The sequence below is a fragment of the Leucoraja erinacea genome, chromosome 29 (genome assembly GCF_028641065.1).
Source record: "Leucoraja erinacea ecotype New England chromosome 29, Leri_hhj_1, whole genome shotgun sequence".
Classification (NCBI taxonomy): domain Eukaryota; kingdom Metazoa; phylum Chordata; class Chondrichthyes; order Rajiformes; family Rajidae; genus Leucoraja; species Leucoraja erinaceus.
Genome location: NC_073405.1, coordinates 21,027,076 through 21,044,634, shown reverse-complemented (window position 1 = coordinate 21,044,634; position 17,559 = coordinate 21,027,076). Strand labels below are relative to the sequence as shown.

The following is a 17,559-nucleotide window of genomic DNA, read 5'->3' as shown; positions in this document are numbered from 1 at the left end:
TGTCATTTGGTGTAGGTGAGATTTTGCTGTGCATCTGCCATTATCGCAGACACTTAATTCAGTAAAACCTCATTACCTGTAAAATGTTTTGACGAATGGGTAAGATAAAACCAGTTTGTCTAATAATTGTAATCTGTAAATGTGTTTGTGAAAATTGTTGCTGACCTATTCACTACATCAGTGCTGTGTTTTACTATAAATGAGAAAGTATTTTAAAGAAAACTAATTTTGTCTTTCACACCAACTATTTCATTCAAATAGACAATTTTTTTAATTTAGTTTACTGCCAACTCATCTTTAAATTAAGTATTTTCATAACTAAATCACCATTTTGGACAAAATAAACATTAACACAGGTTCATTAAATCCCTGTACCTCTTGCATAAATTGCCACTTTGTCAAGACCCTGTCCCACGATGCGAGTTCACCCAAAAGCTCTCCCGAGTTTAAAAAAAAAAAAATCAAACTCGTGATAAGTAAGTAGAATGTACGTAGCGGGTATGTCGGAGCTCGTGGATGTCTCGTAGCGGCTCGTAATGCTAACGGCAGGTACTCGGGAAACGCGGAAACTCATGAAGTTTTTTCAACAGTGAAAAATTTCCAAGAGTTAAAAAATACTCGTGATGAGGTACCACGAGTTTAATTTTTTTTAAAACTCTGGAGAGCTCTTGGGTGAACTCGCATCGTGGGACAGGCTCTTTAGACACTTTATTAGTTTCTCTATCAATGCAAGCTTTTTAAAAACAGAATGATTCTTGATTCTGATTTGTGGAATAAATAAAATACTATGGAAGTCTATTGCTGGTGCAGCCAGTAACTTTGGCACAACATTAAGTTGGACTACACGATATGCTCTGGAAACCTGATTTTATTTCATCCCTGGCCTTTGCCAGCATTACTCTCAACAAATAACCTCCAGTAGTCAAACAGTTAAAATTATATACATGACATCACAGGGCATGGTACCACTGCGCTGCCCAATTTTCCAGTTGATCTATGTTCCTCTGTATTCTTCGTAACTATCTCTGCTATCTACAATGCCATCAATATTTGTGTGAATAGCAGACTTGTCACATAACAAGCATTCTCATCTAGTATGATTCTGTAGCATTCTGCAGCAAGTAAGAATTTCATTATTCTGGTGCATTTGACAGTTAATATCCTTAACTCTTCATAGTGTACCATAGCGATCAGTGATGTGATTTTTGTTATATATAAATATATAAAACAAAGATTGCAACATCGATCTCTATGGTTCGCCACTGGTTACAGACTTCCAGTCAGAAAAGCAATCCTCCACCATCCAGTTTGTCAAGATACCCTGGATCCCATGTGCCCTGACTTTTTGGAACATTCTATTAAGGAGGATTTTGTCAAAAGCTGCGCTAAAGTCCATGTATACCATAGCACCCTGGGATAGATCTCATCATGTTCTGGGGTTTTGTCCACCTTAATGTCACCCATCTTCTATCCATATATGCTGCCTGTCCTATTGAGTTACTCCAGCATTTTGTGTTTATCTTTTGTTCCAATCTATCAATGTACACATCTCTTAACACTCCATCCTCTCCATTCTTCTTGCTAGTGAATAATGACATGAAGTATTCATTCAGGACTCCACGCACGCATTTCCTTTTTGGTCCCTGAGGGGACTCTATTCTTTCATTAGCTACCTTCCTACATCTAATATATTTATAAATAAGTTTTGTCATGTTTTTAAAATTTGTTGGCCGGGCCATTTCGCATCTTTTTGTTCTCCTAAGATCTCTCCTACATCCTCTAAACCTCAAAGAACGATTTATTCTACCTGACGTAGGTTTCCTCTTTCCTGATCAAACCCTCAATTTCCTTTGGTAACTAATGTTTCCCTAATCTTACCCGTGCAGGGATATGCTCACTCTGAACGTTTACTATTTAATTTTATGCTTTCTGACCTATCAGCTATTTTTTCCCCACTACTAAGGGGTTTGGGTAGGTCTGTGTAATAGTTGCCTTAGCTTCTGATGGGCATGGAATTAGCATGAGATAATATTCATTGTATCAGCTGACATCCTATTAAAAGCATTTTGAATCCTTGGCTGTGTTCAAAGAGGCAAAAAGTACAAAAGTAATGAAGCCGTGCTAGCCGCATTTACAAAACACTCAGTAAGCATCACATTGTAGTAAGGGGCAGAATTGCCATGGAAATGAAATAGATTATTATTGTCGCACATACCAAGATAAAGTGAAGAGGGATTTCAGTTAAGTGGATGAGATGGAGGCATGCTGCCTGAAGATGTAAAAACTGATTGGGTAGAAATGATAAAGATTTGGAATGATCGATTGGACAAAGTCAATAGATTTAATGAAGAAGTGAAAAATGCAAATACTGCAAACCGAAAATAAACATGGAAATTGGAAGTGCTCTCAGTTCATGGGTCACCCATGGGGAAAATAGTTACTGCTTCAGTTTGACCTTCCATCATGAATAATATTTGATGTACTAGATTTTATATGGCCACAATAGAACTTTTTCATAAATCTTGCCATGTTTATTTTCATTCAATTTGAACAAAGAAATAATTTCTAAAATTGTTCCTCTCCCTGGGGTTCTTCCTCCTGCATGTGGTTAATGGAAACCCAATACCGTGTGAATGACACTCCAGCCATTCATAGCATTAAGTGAGATATTCTGCATGTCCAGATGTACAGACGATATTCACTAAACACAAGTGAATATTTGTTTTAGGTTATACACAGTTTTAGGTTAAATCTGTTTGAGCTATGCTTCTGAAAGATATCTACTCCGATGCTGAGGATGTTCTGTTGTTTTGTTCAGCCACCATATTTCCCCACACTGTTCCATCTCCATCAGAAAGACTCATACAAGCCTTTGTTGCGTCTTGATCCAAAAATTCCAATGTTGCCTTCAGGCATCCACTACATACCCTTTTATAATTGTCAGCTTGCATAAAACTCTGCTTTCTGCATCTGTTCACATATTGCCACTGCCACGATAATGCCCAAGTTTTCCAGTTTCTCACATGGCATGAGAAGTTGCAATGCATTTTCAGCAGAAGCTACCTTGCCAAACATGCCACAGAGTTCAGCAGCCCCAGTGACAAATCCCAAAGCACAGCACCTGTCCAGGTAGACTGAACATTCTCTGCAGATACTGGATCGCTGCCAGCAGGGAATGTTAAGCAAATCAGAGGCTGAAAGTAAGTTCACTCCCAGCTTCCCCATTTAGAGACCGGCTTTGGAAGTTTGGTGATCGCCTTCTGCTGGTAGCTGGAGCTGTTGGTCCATTGGCTCCAATTGAATTAAAACATTCTCATCTTAATTTGAAAACCATTAACTCTTCAATGATCTCGCCATCCCTATCTCTGTGGGATTTCTTCATTTTCCAATTCTGGCCTCTTGCTATCCCTAGTTCTACTTTTCACTATTAACAACATGCCTTAATCTACTAAGGCCTTAAATACAAATGATTCTATTATAACCTGTGTTTCCATGCCACAATTTGAACCGGGACAAATTATTGCTTGCTTGAGATCTGCAGGAACATTGGGTGCAATAACAATAATAAAAAAATATACACAATAAATTAATAGTTATTGTAACTAAACTAGACAATGATAGTGCAAATCTCCAAGTACGTAGAGAAACCACAGGGCAGTACTGATGTGGGGATGTGGTTAGGGTGGTTCAAGAACCTAATGGTTGATTGGAGTTGTTCCTGAACTGGAGATAACAATTCTCAAGTTCCTGTACCTTTTTCCCCCGATGGTATTACCTGCCCCCTTGACATCGTGCTTCCTGTAGATCCGTTCGATGGTGGTCGGTACCCATGAGGGCCTGGGTAGGCTCACCACTTCCTGCAGCCTCCTTGAGTATTTGAATTTCCGAACTAGTCCATGATGCAACAATTCAGCATAAACCTTTGGTTTCTATTGGTCACTACCTTTCCCTGGGCAGATATTAAGTGTGGATGTGCAGGTGGCAGTGAGAATTGAAAATAGCATTGTATTTCACCATTTACTGGAAGAAGCTGCTATTCAGATACATCTCTTAACTGTAGCAGCTTTAAAATCAAAACTGCAATTTAAATATTATAAATTTGCTTGTAAAATGTTTTCTCAATCAAAACTACACCTGGTGAGCCGAACCACCAGTTAACAGGAACAGTAGTGACTGTTTGTGTTTGCCTGCGTCTTGGGTCAGAAGGTGGGTGTCTGGGTGGAATTACCCCCAACCTTCTGTCAGCAAACAGCATTCACCTCCAGTGAACCAGGCAGCATGGAGATTTTTTGTACATCTGTTCTGACAGATGATGGCAGGCTCTGTCAGCCTTTGAGATGGGACAAGGGTTCTATCTTTGCTGTGGTCTCGGGGTGAGGGGTTATATGGGGGAGGGGGGGGGGGGGGGGGTCAATGCTAGGTTTAAGCAAAGCAAAAGCTGTCCTTTAACCCAAAGGCTGAATTTTGGTTCATGTAACAATTACATAACGGCAGACATTTTGACAGCTTGTTTTAACCATTTGAAGAACCCTGAATTATCACTGACCACGATTCACCTTGAATGGTCTCAAACCATTGCTATTTTTGGAGGTTCCTTCCTGTAAGTTATCCGGAGTGAACCCTAGTCTGTGCATTGCTCTCAAGTTAGCCTAGTTGTAGAAGCACAACACAAGGAGAGGCCCTTCTGAAGAAGGGTTTCGGCCCGAAACGTTGCCTATTTCCTTCGCTCCATGGATGCTGCTGCACCCGCTGAGTTTCTCCAGCTTTTTTGTGTAACCTTCGATTCTCCAGCATCTGCAGTTCCCTCTTAAACAAGGAGAGGCCCTTTGCCCCACAATATCTGTGCCGAACGATGCCATATAACCCGTATTCCTCCATTCCATGCGTATCCACATGCTATTCAAAACTCTTAAATGTCACTAACATAGCAGCTTCAACCACCACCCTTGGTAGCAGGTTTCAGGTACTTACTGCCCTCTGTAAAAAAAACATCCTCCTTTAAACATTGCCCCTCTCACCTTAAAGGCATGCCCTCTTGGATTTGATTTTATCGTCCAGTGAAAAAGATTCTATCTACCCTATCTATGCCTCTTATAATTTTATATACTTCGATCAGGCCTTCCCGCATCCTCCAGTTCCAGAGGAAACAGCCCGTGTCTGTCCAGCCTCTCCCTGTAGTTTATACACTCCAGTCCAGACATCATTCTGCTAAATCTTCTTTCTGAAGCCTCCATATCCTCCCTGTTCAGTCTAAACATGGCTAAAGAGCACAGATTCCTCTCCCCAAAGATGACACTAAAGATTTCCATGACAATAATCCATGAAATTAAGAAGATTAGATAATTTGTACCCGGAACAGCCATTTTGTGATCTACAAACACTCCTATTGTGTCTCGTCCACATATAATGAACAGTAAAATGAAGTTTGGCAAGTTCAGCGCTAACAGTTGAGAGATGGCAGTTGTTGGTTGGTTGACCAACCCCATTACTTTTAAGGAGTATGCGTCATTTTGGCGTCGAAATATTTCATTAGACCAATTCCTTTTCTCCAGAGATGATGCCTGAACTGCTGAGTCAGTCCAGCATTTTGTGTCTATGTTTGGTGTAAATCAATATCTGTAGTTCCTTCCTACCCATTACTTTTGTCTAGGGTGTGTTGTAATTTTGCAAGAGTTAAACTAATTATTTGGCATAGTCAATTCCAAAATCTGGTTAATTTAATAACTCGTACTAAATTACATCAGAATCTTTGTTTCCCAGTTGATGTACTCCAGATAAACAAATATGCAGTCTTCAAGTGAGCTAAAATTTAGTTCTCAGCAGAGGAACATCTGTTTTTCAGTGGCTGATTATTACTCACATTATGATTCGTGTCTGACATGATTGAAAAGGGATAATTGGAACATTTGAATTTTAAAAATAAATATTTATGTTGATGTAGTCCGTCACTGAATGCCACTGGGGAATAAATTATTTCATACTGTGATCTGGTAGATGGAATACATTCAGCAGAATCACACAAACAAGTTATGGTTTCCCATTCTATAAGCTCATCCACTGGTATTCACTGTGTGAAAAGAGATTGAGGATAATTTGATTTAGTTTGTTTTTTTGCTAATTATTTTCTTTCTCCAATTTTCTTTCAGAATCAACTGCTGCATTCTAACTTCGATCTCTGGAACCATTTTGTATGCCCCCCCCCTTCAGCATTTCCATCCACTGCACCTCTACACGATACCCGGTAATTATTAATTTTCAATAACCTGCTCTTTTGAACATTGCATTTACCCGTGGGCTTAAATGATTTCTTAGCGTAAAATAGTTGAAAAAAACAATAATATCTACATAAAGAGCATTTCATTGTACGGTTCATAAGATGGCGGGTTTAAATCGCCCAGAGAGTTACATTTTTTATAAAATTGGAGGTATGTAGAAATACATTATTCAGTTTATGATAGTTTTAGTATCAATGTGTATCAACGATCTTGCAGTATCTAGAAATCAACTTTGTGTTGCGTTTTAATATTTTTGTATCTACATTTGTCAATAAGATACCACATTGCCAGCAATGCCTTTTATGCAATGAGCATTGAATGGAAATCATGTGTCCAGTGTGTGAATGCTTCCATTTTTCTGCTGTTTACGCAGGCAAAAAAAAGGAGAAATCCAGTTGGTTTCATTCAAATGTTTCAGTGCATTTTCAAATTATGGGACGACATATGATTAGATTGAAAATACAGCAACATTCAAGGCCTTGAACACCTCGAAACATTTTAGAGCACATTTTTTTCTCTCAGTCTATTTACTTCACCACACAGCATGTGTTGCACCCAAAAGAACTTAGATATTCAGAAGTCATAAGGAGCTCGCTTGCTAAATTATGTTTTTAAAGTGTAGCTAAATTTGTCATTTAATTGTGATTTTATCTTCTCATCACTTTTTTTTGTTCCTTATTAAAGGCCCTTAATTTGCATATTTTGCCTTCCTAACCAGTTTTTTTTTTTGCTGCTTACGTATGAAGCATTGCAGATAAATGTTTCTCTGGAGTTCTGAAGATTCTACAAAACCAAAATGAATAATAAGAATGTGTTTGGACTGGAAATTATGGTTTTGATATCATCATGGTTTGCTTGATGAAGTTAAACCAGTCTTATTATTTAACATTGAAGCAAAAAAAAGGCAGGCAAAAGATGGGTCCAATGCATGGACCTTGATTGCAGGATAAGCCGACTTAGTGAAAGGACTTCATTTGGGGTTGTATATTCTCAGATTTAACATATTCTAATTGATTAAATCTCCACTGTGAAAATCTAGTTTTTCAGATTTTAATTTTAGAGACTGAAGTATGTGTCTTTGCACAGTGTAGGAGAGGAATCCTTATGTTACCAGATAACATTACAGGTGCACAACCTTTTATCCGAAAGCCTTGGGACCAGACACTTGTCGGATTTCGGACATTTTCGGATTTCAGAATGGAAGATTTTTAGCGTAGATTAGGTAGGTAGCGCGGGCGGCTTGAAAAGTCTGGAGCAGCTGCCTCCTCCCCGGAGACCGGGAGAATCATTGCATAAATGTTAGTCAGTTAGTTTGGAGGGATTTTATGTGGTGGTGGTGGTGTAGGGGTGAAGGGGGAAACTTTAATTCTTAGTCCCCTACCTACCTGGTCGGCGACTCCCAACCTCGCGGAGCTGGGGGCTCCGTCCGGCCGCGGGCAGCGCTGGTTGGAGCTCCGACCCCGGCAACTCTACCCCTGGCTGCGAGGCGCTCCAAATCCAGCGCGGCCCGCGGCCGGACGTCCCAGCTCCGAGAATGTCGGGAGTCGGCGGCGTTGCAGCGCTGGGATACCAGCGGGGAGCGAGCAATGCCTTACCGGGTCGCCGTGCGGCAAGCTCCGGAGCGCTGTGGCCGCCTTCTTCCAACATTCGCGGAGCGTCGCTGGATTTGGAGCCGCGGAGCTGGGGGCTCAGTCCGGCCGCGGGCGGCACCGGTTGGAGCTCCGACCCCGGCAACTCTACCCCTGGCTGCGCGGCTCCAAATCCAGCGACACTCCGCGATGTTGTGTGTCGGCGGCCACAGCGCTCCGGAGCTTGCCGCACGGCGACCCGGTAAGGCATTGACCGCTCCCCGCCTCTCCGACCAGGTAGGGTACTAAGAATTAAAGTTTACCCCTTCACCCCCCTTCACATAAAAGCCCTCCAAACTAACTGACTAACATTTAAGCAATGATTTACAGATGTTTAAGCGTCTCCCGGTCTCCAGGGAGGAGGCAGCCGCTACAGTAGTACAGACCTGGGTTGACCGTGGGTCGTTTTGGGTCAGGTTTGGCGCCAAACGCGAGCTTTGGTGCGCAGACGACATCTGGAAAAAATGGCCGGTTTTCGGAGCTTTTCGGTTTCTGGAACACCGGATAAAAGGTTGTGCACCTGTACAAATTATTCCCACCTTCATAAGGACACTGACATGAAGTTCTTGGAATAAGAGGTGACACTACCATGGCACAACATTTTTTTGTACATGGATTTCTCCAGTAGAGACAGTTTTTTCTGTTTCTATCATTGTGGAAAAAAATTTGAAAATTCTGAATGAAATTAAGTCTTCTGTTATGTTTCTCCTGGTAATGGCTTCATCCTTTATTTGCATTTCTACAGCATACCCTTCAGTAAAAGGAAAATCCTCACATAAGCCATCCTATGACGTTACCTAGCAGTGAATTCAGATAGCTGAACAATTGCATAATTTATACGTAGCTCATCCCTGCTTCTCTAATTTCCAGCCCCACGCAACTTTGTGCTTCCAATTACCCAGCATAGTATTTCTGTTCCCCATGCACACTCATCACAGTTTTGCTGTTTTAGCCAGAATTTGCACTAGAACGCGATCAATAGACATTTAAATGATCAGGCCTACAAACGTTGTGGATTCCGTTCTCCTGAACGCAGGTGAAATCAGGTACAATTTACTGCCTGTAATTCTAGAATCATTTTTAGTTCTTCATTGTCACCAGCCAAAGAGAACAACCAATTTTAACTGCTGGCAGATACAAATTTCTGCTAACCATAGGGGTTAACGTCACCAATTCATGGAGTACATGAAGTACATATTTAATTTGCCTTTTCTTGCCTCCAGTTTCTTCTCCCCCCCCCCCCCCCCCCCCCCCCCCTCTATCTTTCAGTCTGAGGAAGTGTTCTGACCTGAAATATCACCTGTTTCTTTACTCCAGGATGCTGCCTGACCCGCTGAGTTACCCCAGCATTTTTGTGTCTATCTTCTGTATATAAAAAAAAAAGCAGTTCCTTCCTACACATTTAAAATTGATGCATTTATCCAAAACTGAGAATTAGAAAAAAGTGGTAGTTTAAAAATGCAGACATGAAGTATTCCATCCAGCAAACTACCTAGGAGTTGCCATGACTTGCCTCGTGATTAAAATCTGATTTCAATTCATTTGTGTTGAGTACTTCAAATGGAATTCCAAGCATGTACAAAGTTTTATATTGTAGCCGTAGGAGTTAAATCATCAAACTTGATAAAAATGGAAGGATTTCAAAGAAGATAATGTGGAAAAACATATTCATTGCCTCTGCTTTTAGTTAATTTATGTTACTTTGAAGCAGCTTTTAAATTCTGCCATGATGTGTTTTTATTGTAAATATGGCATGTTAAAGCATGCAAGTTATCTGCATAATTGTGATAATGATTATTTTGGGAATCTGAAACTATAATAAAGGAATGACTAACAGCTGAATTATGTTCTACACGACAGTGTGGTGCCACACTGTTAACAACATGCAAGTTATAATCTCCATTTTAATGGTAGTGATAAGCTTATTTTTAATGGGTGGAGTTAATTAAAATGGCCGAAAAAGCAATAACAGTCATAATCAGAATTGATAGAAAATGAAGACATTTTTAGTTCAGAAAAAAGACACTGAATGTGACATTTGTTATTTTAATTATTTTGATGATGTTTATAATGGAATACAGGAGTGTCATGTTGGTATACTGACTTTCGTGCCGATTTATAGACCTTAAACTTTAAAGATACAGTGTGAAAATGGTCCCTTCAGCCCACCTAGTCCACATCGACCAGCGATCCCCCATACACCAGCGCTATCCTACATACTAGGGACAATTTACATTTTTTTTAAGGAAGCCAAGGCAGCACAGCGATAGAGTTGCTGCCTTACAGCGCTTTCAGCGCCCGAGTCCCGGGTTCGATCCCGACTACGGGTGCTGTCTGTACGGAGTGTATACATTTGTACGTTTTCCCCATGACCGTGTGGGTTTTCTCCGAGATCTTCAGTTTCCTCCCACACTCCAAAACCCTACAGGTCTGTGGGTTTGTAGGTTAATTAGCAGGTATAAGTGTAAATTGAAAATTATCCTTAAGAGGTGTGTGTGTGGTGGTAGTGTTTATTTATTTATTTTCAATGTTTTATTTAACACAACAAAATAAAAAAGAGAAAGAAAAGAATGAAACAAAAGACAACAGAAAAAAGCCGCCAGACATAACAGTATTGGTGCAATCCACATGGTGCTACACAGTCAGGCATTGCAAGAGCATAAGTAAAGAGCACAGGACTACATCACTACAGATAATATGAAATTATGAAATTATTGGTGTTTGAGATGGTTGATAAATGGTCCCCAAACACTTAAAAAGTTGTTGGATACCTTGTAGAAGCGAAGGGTAGTGTTTATGTGCTGGGATAGCTAGTCAGTAAAGCTACAACCTACAAACACTGTGCATTGTGAATAAATGGTCTTTCTATCTTGGTGACAGTACAGAATAACATCTTTATATGAATTAAAAATTATGAGCAAAATATCTAGATAGCTATTTAATTAGAAGCTATTTTTCTCGAAACAACCTGAACTTCGATTAGGTAACGCGCGTTAGGCTGCTCGGGAAGATGACTGCTCACGGTTTTGAAGGAAAGATAATAGCATGGATAGCGGGTTGGCTGGATGGCAGAAAGCAAAGAGTTGCATTAAAAGGCGCTTTTTTCAAGTTGGCTGCCAGTGACAAGTGGAGGGTTAATGCCGTGGCCGCTTCTCTTCACGTTGTATATTAATGATTTGGATAAGGGGATTGAAGGCTTTTTGGCCAAGTTTGCATGTGATGTAAGCTAGGGGGAGGCAGTGCGGAGGAAGCAAGGACTCTGCAGAGGACTTGGACAGATTAGGAGAGTGGGCAGAGAAGTGGCAGATGAAATTCAGTATAGCAAAGTGCAAAGTCATGCCTTTTGGTAATAAGAATAAAGGCGTAGTTTATTTTCTAAATGGAGAGAGAATCCAGAAATTGGAGGTGCAAAGGGACTTGGGAGTGCTGGTGCAGGACTCCCAAAAAGTTAATTTGCAAGTCGAATCGGTAGTAAGGATGGCAAATTCAATGCTAGCATGTATATCAAGAGTTCTGGAATACAAAAACAGAGATGTAATGCTGAGGCTGTATAAGGTGCTGGTCAGGCCGCATTTGAAGTACCGTGAGCAAATTTTGACCCCATTTCTGAAGAAAGATGTGCTGGTTCTGGAGAGGGCCCAGAGGAGGTTTACAAGAATGATTCCAGGAATGAGTTGGTTAGCATATGATAGCGTTTGACAGCGCTAGGCCTCTACTCGCTGGAGTTCAGAAGGTTGAGGGGAGACTTCATTGAAACTTACAGAATGATGAAAGGCATAGATAGGGTGGATGTGGAAATAATGTTTTCATTGGTGAGAAAGTCTAGGACCAGAGGTCATAGCCTCAGAATTAAAGGGCACTCTTTTAGAAAGAGGGTGAGGAGGAACTACTTTTGTCAGAGGGTAGTTAATTTGTGGAACTCATTGCCACAGAGGGCTGTGGAGGAAAACTCAGTAGATATTTTTAGGCAGAGATAGACAAATTCTTGATTAGAACAGGTGACAAGGGTTATGGGAAGAAGGTAGCAAAATGGGATTGGGAGGCAGAGATCAGCCATGATTGAATGGCGGTGTGGAATTGATTGTCTGAAAGGTCTAATTCTACTCCTATAACTTGTGAAATTATTTTATTTGAATGCATTTCAGAAACAAGATTCTCGCTACAATCTTTTTTTTTTTTTTTTTTTCAACCGGTAATTTTATAATAGATGACACAAAAATAAAAATAAATAGATAAGTTTAGAAAAGTTTATAAATAGACGAGTTTAGAAAGGTCAGCAGAGGCATATTTTGGCATCTAAACCTGTTTGATTCTGACATGGACTTGTTAACCTGAAACATTAACTTGTTTAAGAAGGAACTGCAGATGCTGGAAAATCGAAGGTAGACAAAAATGCTGGAGAAACTCAGCGGGTGAGGCAGCATCTATGGAGCGAAGGAAATAGGCAACGTCTCAGGGGTCGAAACCCTTCTTCAGACTAACTTGTTTCCTTTCCGCAGAACTACTTGACCTGCTGAGTGTTCCCAACACATCCTGTTTCTTTCTCACGTTAAAGCTTGCAAGTTAGCAGTTTTTTATTTTTATTTATGGGTTCCAGTACTCAATTGATGATGCTTGCCTTATGCGGTCTTAATTCTCTGTGATTTTGTCAGTGATTAGTAGAGCCAGGATGTTTAGGTACTAAAAAAACTCTGAAATAGGCAGGCAAAAAGGCATAATAAAATTACAAAAAAGGCTTGAAAAAAGGCATTCTACATTAAATGACCAAAGTTGCCTGATTGCACATCATTACTAGCGTTATTTTCAAATTATCTGGTGTTAAACTATGCCGTCTGTCAGACAGAATGTGCTTCAGTTGTGAAAAACTTATTTCTACCTCAGCTGAGGTCACTGGTGCATACGCGAAACAAGCTCCCGACACTATATTCATATCGATATCTTGTGCATTACAACTACCTTTGAGAACTTTAGCTATGTTTTGTATTTATTCAAGATCTTTGTTAGCTAAAATCATTCTCTCACATTTTCCTTGTATGTCTTTACCTACATCGCCAGGAATTTTACGGATATCGTCAGTTACTTTGTTGAAAACCTGCAAGTTATTCACTAATGTTTTGCCACGTTTCTCAAGGGAAGTGATAGCTTGTGGGAAGTTTGCAAAATTGGAAGCAATAAACACAAGATCGCAGTGGAGGGACTTTTTCTGCATGATTTCACTGACGATCCTGACTGCAGCAGATTCTTCTTCAAAACAGTTGATGATTTATTTTATCTTTTCAAAATTTGCAGCATAGTAGAGTACAGCAGAGAGCCATGTACCCCACCTAGTCACAACGGGCTGAGGAGGTAGTAGAATCTCGGGTGCCAGTTCCTTGAACAACTGCACATGTGACAGTGCTTTGATGAAGATTTTCTTGACATTGGAAATAAGGCGATCGACATTTGGAAACAAGCTACGTATGTGCTTGACAATTCTATGAAGTCCTTGAGCTAAGCATGTCAATAGCAACATTTTGGGGAATAAAACTTCAAGAGCACGAGTAGCTTTTTTCATGTACGGAGCTGCATCAGTCACAAACAGAAAAACATTCTCGTGTTTTGCTGACTGGAGCTAGCAGTAAATCTAGTGAGGAGACAAGCTTGGGTATGTCGCTTGGGTAGTCTACACCCCAGCGGTATCAACATTGATTTCTCTAATTTTAGATAGCTCTTGCCTCCTCCCCCTCACCCTTCCCAGCTCTCCTTCTAGTCCTACTGTCTCCGCCTCCTCCTTTATTTTTCCCGGCCCCCACACCTGTCTGAAGACTGTCTCGACCCAAAACGTGGCCTATTTCCTCTTTCCATAGATGCTGCCTCACCCACTGAGTTACTCCATTTTTTGTCTACCTTCGATTTTGTCTACCTTCGATTTTTCCAGCACATGCAGTTCTTTCTTAAATAGATCTTGGAGAAGGCTGAACCAGTGGGCAGCGGCACGAATGAATGAATGACCGACGGTGGCGCCCCTGTTTTGCCCTGGTGGTGGGAATTTTCTTGTAAGTGATACTATGTTAACATGTTAATAATAACATTAATATTAACGTATTAACATAGAAAACGTCATTGTAATCACGGTACAATTAGAAAAAATAGCATGACCTTTTAGCAAAATGCCAAAAAAAAGGCTCGATCGTGAAAAGGGCATTATCTTGGTGAAATCATCAAAAAAGGCATGAAAAGCCACATGGCAGTTATGACAAAATCCTGGCTCTAGTGATTAGATGGGTGAAATGTAATCTAGGTTATTTAACAATGTAGATATTCATTTGCACAATCAACCGAGCCAAATCAATTAATGGTGCTTTATTGTCATGTGTGCACTGCACAGTGAATTTTTTTTTTTATGCATAGATCACATATGCATGAGTTCCCATATTTTGGCGACATTTACAAAAAGTGCAAAGTCTGTTCCACGAGCTCGATGTACTTGAGAGCTCACGATCCAAGCAGCTGCAGGGCCTCCTCAATTGCCCTCAACTGACTCCGTTTCTGAATTGACGTACCTCTCCTCGCCCAAATATCTTTTTGTCACGGGGGCGCATCCTGCAGCCATACTTGAAGGCACTGGAGGCAATATTCTGGTCCGTGGTCACGGGAAATGTACAAACAAATTGAGTACAATAGAGCCTTTGGAATGCTAAAATCCATGATATTTAGTTTTACTGGATATTGTAACAGTTAGTGCTACTGCTTCGTAATTCTAGTGACCTGGGTTTGATCACTACCTCTGATGCTCTGTGTGTGGAGTTTGCACATTCTTCCCGTGCTCCATTTTCCACGCACATCCCAAAGATGTGTTGGTTGGTAGATTAACCAGCCACTGGGGATTGATCTTTGTGTAGGTAGGTGTATGGAAAGGGAATCAGATGGAGTTGACAAGCATATATGGGAGAGAACAGGTTACAGTGAAGTAAGTGGTGGGTGGAGTTGACGGGATTCAGCATTGCACAACATGCCAAATGCTTCATGTGTTTTATGAAAAAATGAAATAAAACTGAATTTTAAGACAAAACAATGAATTGTATAATACTGTGATTCTGTTTTAATCAGAATATGAAATGGATTGTTTTTTAAATTAATGAGGGGGGGGGGAATATGGGTTATGTGCAGGTAGATAAGTGATAAGAGATGGTCTTGGCATCATGTTCGGCATTGACATTGTCAAGTCTCACCGTAATATCTGGAATACTGTTTTGTGCTTCAAGATTAGCTGCACTGTCCTGTTCCATCATTGGTTTAGTGACATTTTACAGACGAATCCAGCCTTATTTAGTGAGAACAGTAAAGGCGTGTTTGGTTGAATGCTTGTATTTAACTATAATTCTATCATTTTATATTCCTCAGTTGCTACCCATAAATTTCGCCTGTACTTGTTTGAATTTAATTTATTTTATTTTTGTTTTTTGATTTTGTTTTTTTTTCCCTCCCATACTTTTCAATTCTAGTGTCACTAATTTTCCGTTGGATTAGAGGTGGGGCAAATAATTTGTTTCTAGCCATCTAAGCACAGTCAAGAAATTCTTTGACAATGCTGTCACTCTTCCAGGAACCCTGACAAAGCTCAAAGGAATTTTGTAGCCAGAATTTCCTCTTGATCAGCAGGGTTCTGCTTGATCTGATTTATGTTTCTCCACCTTGATTCTTCTGGACATCAACAATTTTCAACTTCACATGAACTTTTAAAGACCATCATAGCAGCTGTGATTCAATTCAAATAAATAATTAACTCTGGAATGGGGGGGGGGGGGGGGGGGATGACCGTCAGCATTGTTGACCATAAAACCATGTGGTTGAATCAGATGGGATTTTATGGCATTGATATCCTGAACGGAAGGAGGCCCACCGTACTTTTGTACAACCTCAGATCCCAACAATGCATGTTTCGATCCAGGGGTCTCTATCTCAAAATAAAAGGTGTGCATTTCAGTCTGAAGAAGGGCCATAACCAGAAAGGTCACCTATCCATGTTCTCCAGAGATGCTCCGGAACTCACTAAATTACTCCAACACTTCATGTCTTTGTTTTCCCCCGACCTGAAACGATGTCTGTCCATGCCCATTCTACGCTGAATCTACTACATTAGGATCCTCGCTGAGATCCTCCAGCACTTTGTGTTTTGCTTATGATTTCAGCATCTGCAGTTTCTTACCTGATCTGTTTTATATGATCCCAAACCGCAGCAATGGCTAGATCCAGGGGGTCTCTATCTCCAAATAAGAGTTGGACAAAACTAAGAAGAAACCTCTTCACACAGATGGCAAAGAATCTATGGAATTTTCTTGGGGTATATTCATGCCATAGATTGATAGATTTTATATATAGTAAGGCAATCACAGGATTTGACAGTACAGGAAAGGAACACCAAAGGTGAAAGATCAACAAAATGGCAGAAGCAGGCACATGGGCTGAACAGTTCACTCGTGCTCCTTTTTGGGGAGTTTAATCAATTACACAGCACACCACAATGTTGAGAGTCATTTAGAGATGACTTGCCCACATTGCCATGAATGAATACAAAAACATGAAGTTTACTGTAATCCCAACCAGTAAAGATGGAGAATCAGACTATTGACTGCTTTCAGTAATATATTGCTGCATTACCTGCATGATTTTATTGATTATCATATAAACCTAGGTATAGTGCCAGACAGAACAATGGTGCTCTTGAAAAAAGTTGTGTAGTCCATTTTGCAATTAAGTAAAATTGCCTTGATAATCCTGGACTCTATGGTCTTGAAGGCCTTACCAAAGTCTAATGTCAGACCACCTGCAACGGATGTGAATTGTAAAAACAAAATGATTTAATGCATGGAATGTGTACTGTAGCTGATTCCAGCAAAATAATAGTTATATGTATTGACAGGTTTATTCTCCGCTTTCATCAATAAAAACTAATGTAATTTAACCCTGTTTTGATTCAGTGTTGCCAAGCAAATAAAGTTAAAGCCTCATTTGCTAGCCATCACACGCAATGCATTCCTAGAACAATCTTTCTGCGGGAGGATAGATATTACCGTATTCCCAGCAACGGTCATATTGGCCGGTTAAAATGTCCTCTCCTTAAATCTCAGAAGTTTTATATAGGGACATGAATACTGTAATTGCATGTCCATTTCTGAGAAGCCCTCTCAGTCATGATTGATTTTACGTTGTCATGATATTCTGTAGCAGCAGGATGTGACCAGTTTGGCATTGCGAAGTGATTTTTCCCGGAGATAAAAAAAATACAAACTACCCGCATCTTATGTAAGTGAGACAGTAGAAACAAACACTTTTTGCAATGATTATTGATTGTATGCTTTACTTAAAATTACTATCAATATATTATTAGTTAGATGGCTCTGCAACTGTTTATAAACAGCATACTTTATATGGTAATATAGAGTAGTAAACCACTGAAAGAGGCACTTTGGCCCACCACGTCCACATAAATCTTTTTACCCATGTACACTGATTCCATTTGCCTGCTTTTGTGTTGCATGCTTCTCAGCCTCGCCTATTTAAGTGTCTATCTAAATTTCACTTCATTACATCTGATAACACCTGGGCAGCATATTCCAGATATTAGGCACTCTCTGTATAAAGAAAAAAACGTACCCCTCAGCTCGAATTTGAAG

At 40.2% G+C, this 17,559-nt stretch overlaps 1 protein-coding gene across 6 annotated transcripts in view; it reads left to right on the top strand.

The window, feature by feature from the left end:
- LOC129711309 (protein strawberry notch homolog 2-like) overlaps nucleotides 1–17,559 on the top strand; it is a 135,210-nt gene that overhangs the window by 38,751 nt on the left and 78,900 nt on the right. For all 6 annotated transcript variants that reach the window (XM_055658870.1, XM_055658867.1, XM_055658869.1 and 3 more), the window contains one exon: nucleotides 6,147–6,241. In XM_055658870.1, coding sequence (XP_055514845.1) covers nucleotides 6,147–6,241 — 95 coding nt within the window. The remainder of the gene's footprint in view (nucleotides 1–6,146; nucleotides 6,242–17,559) is intronic.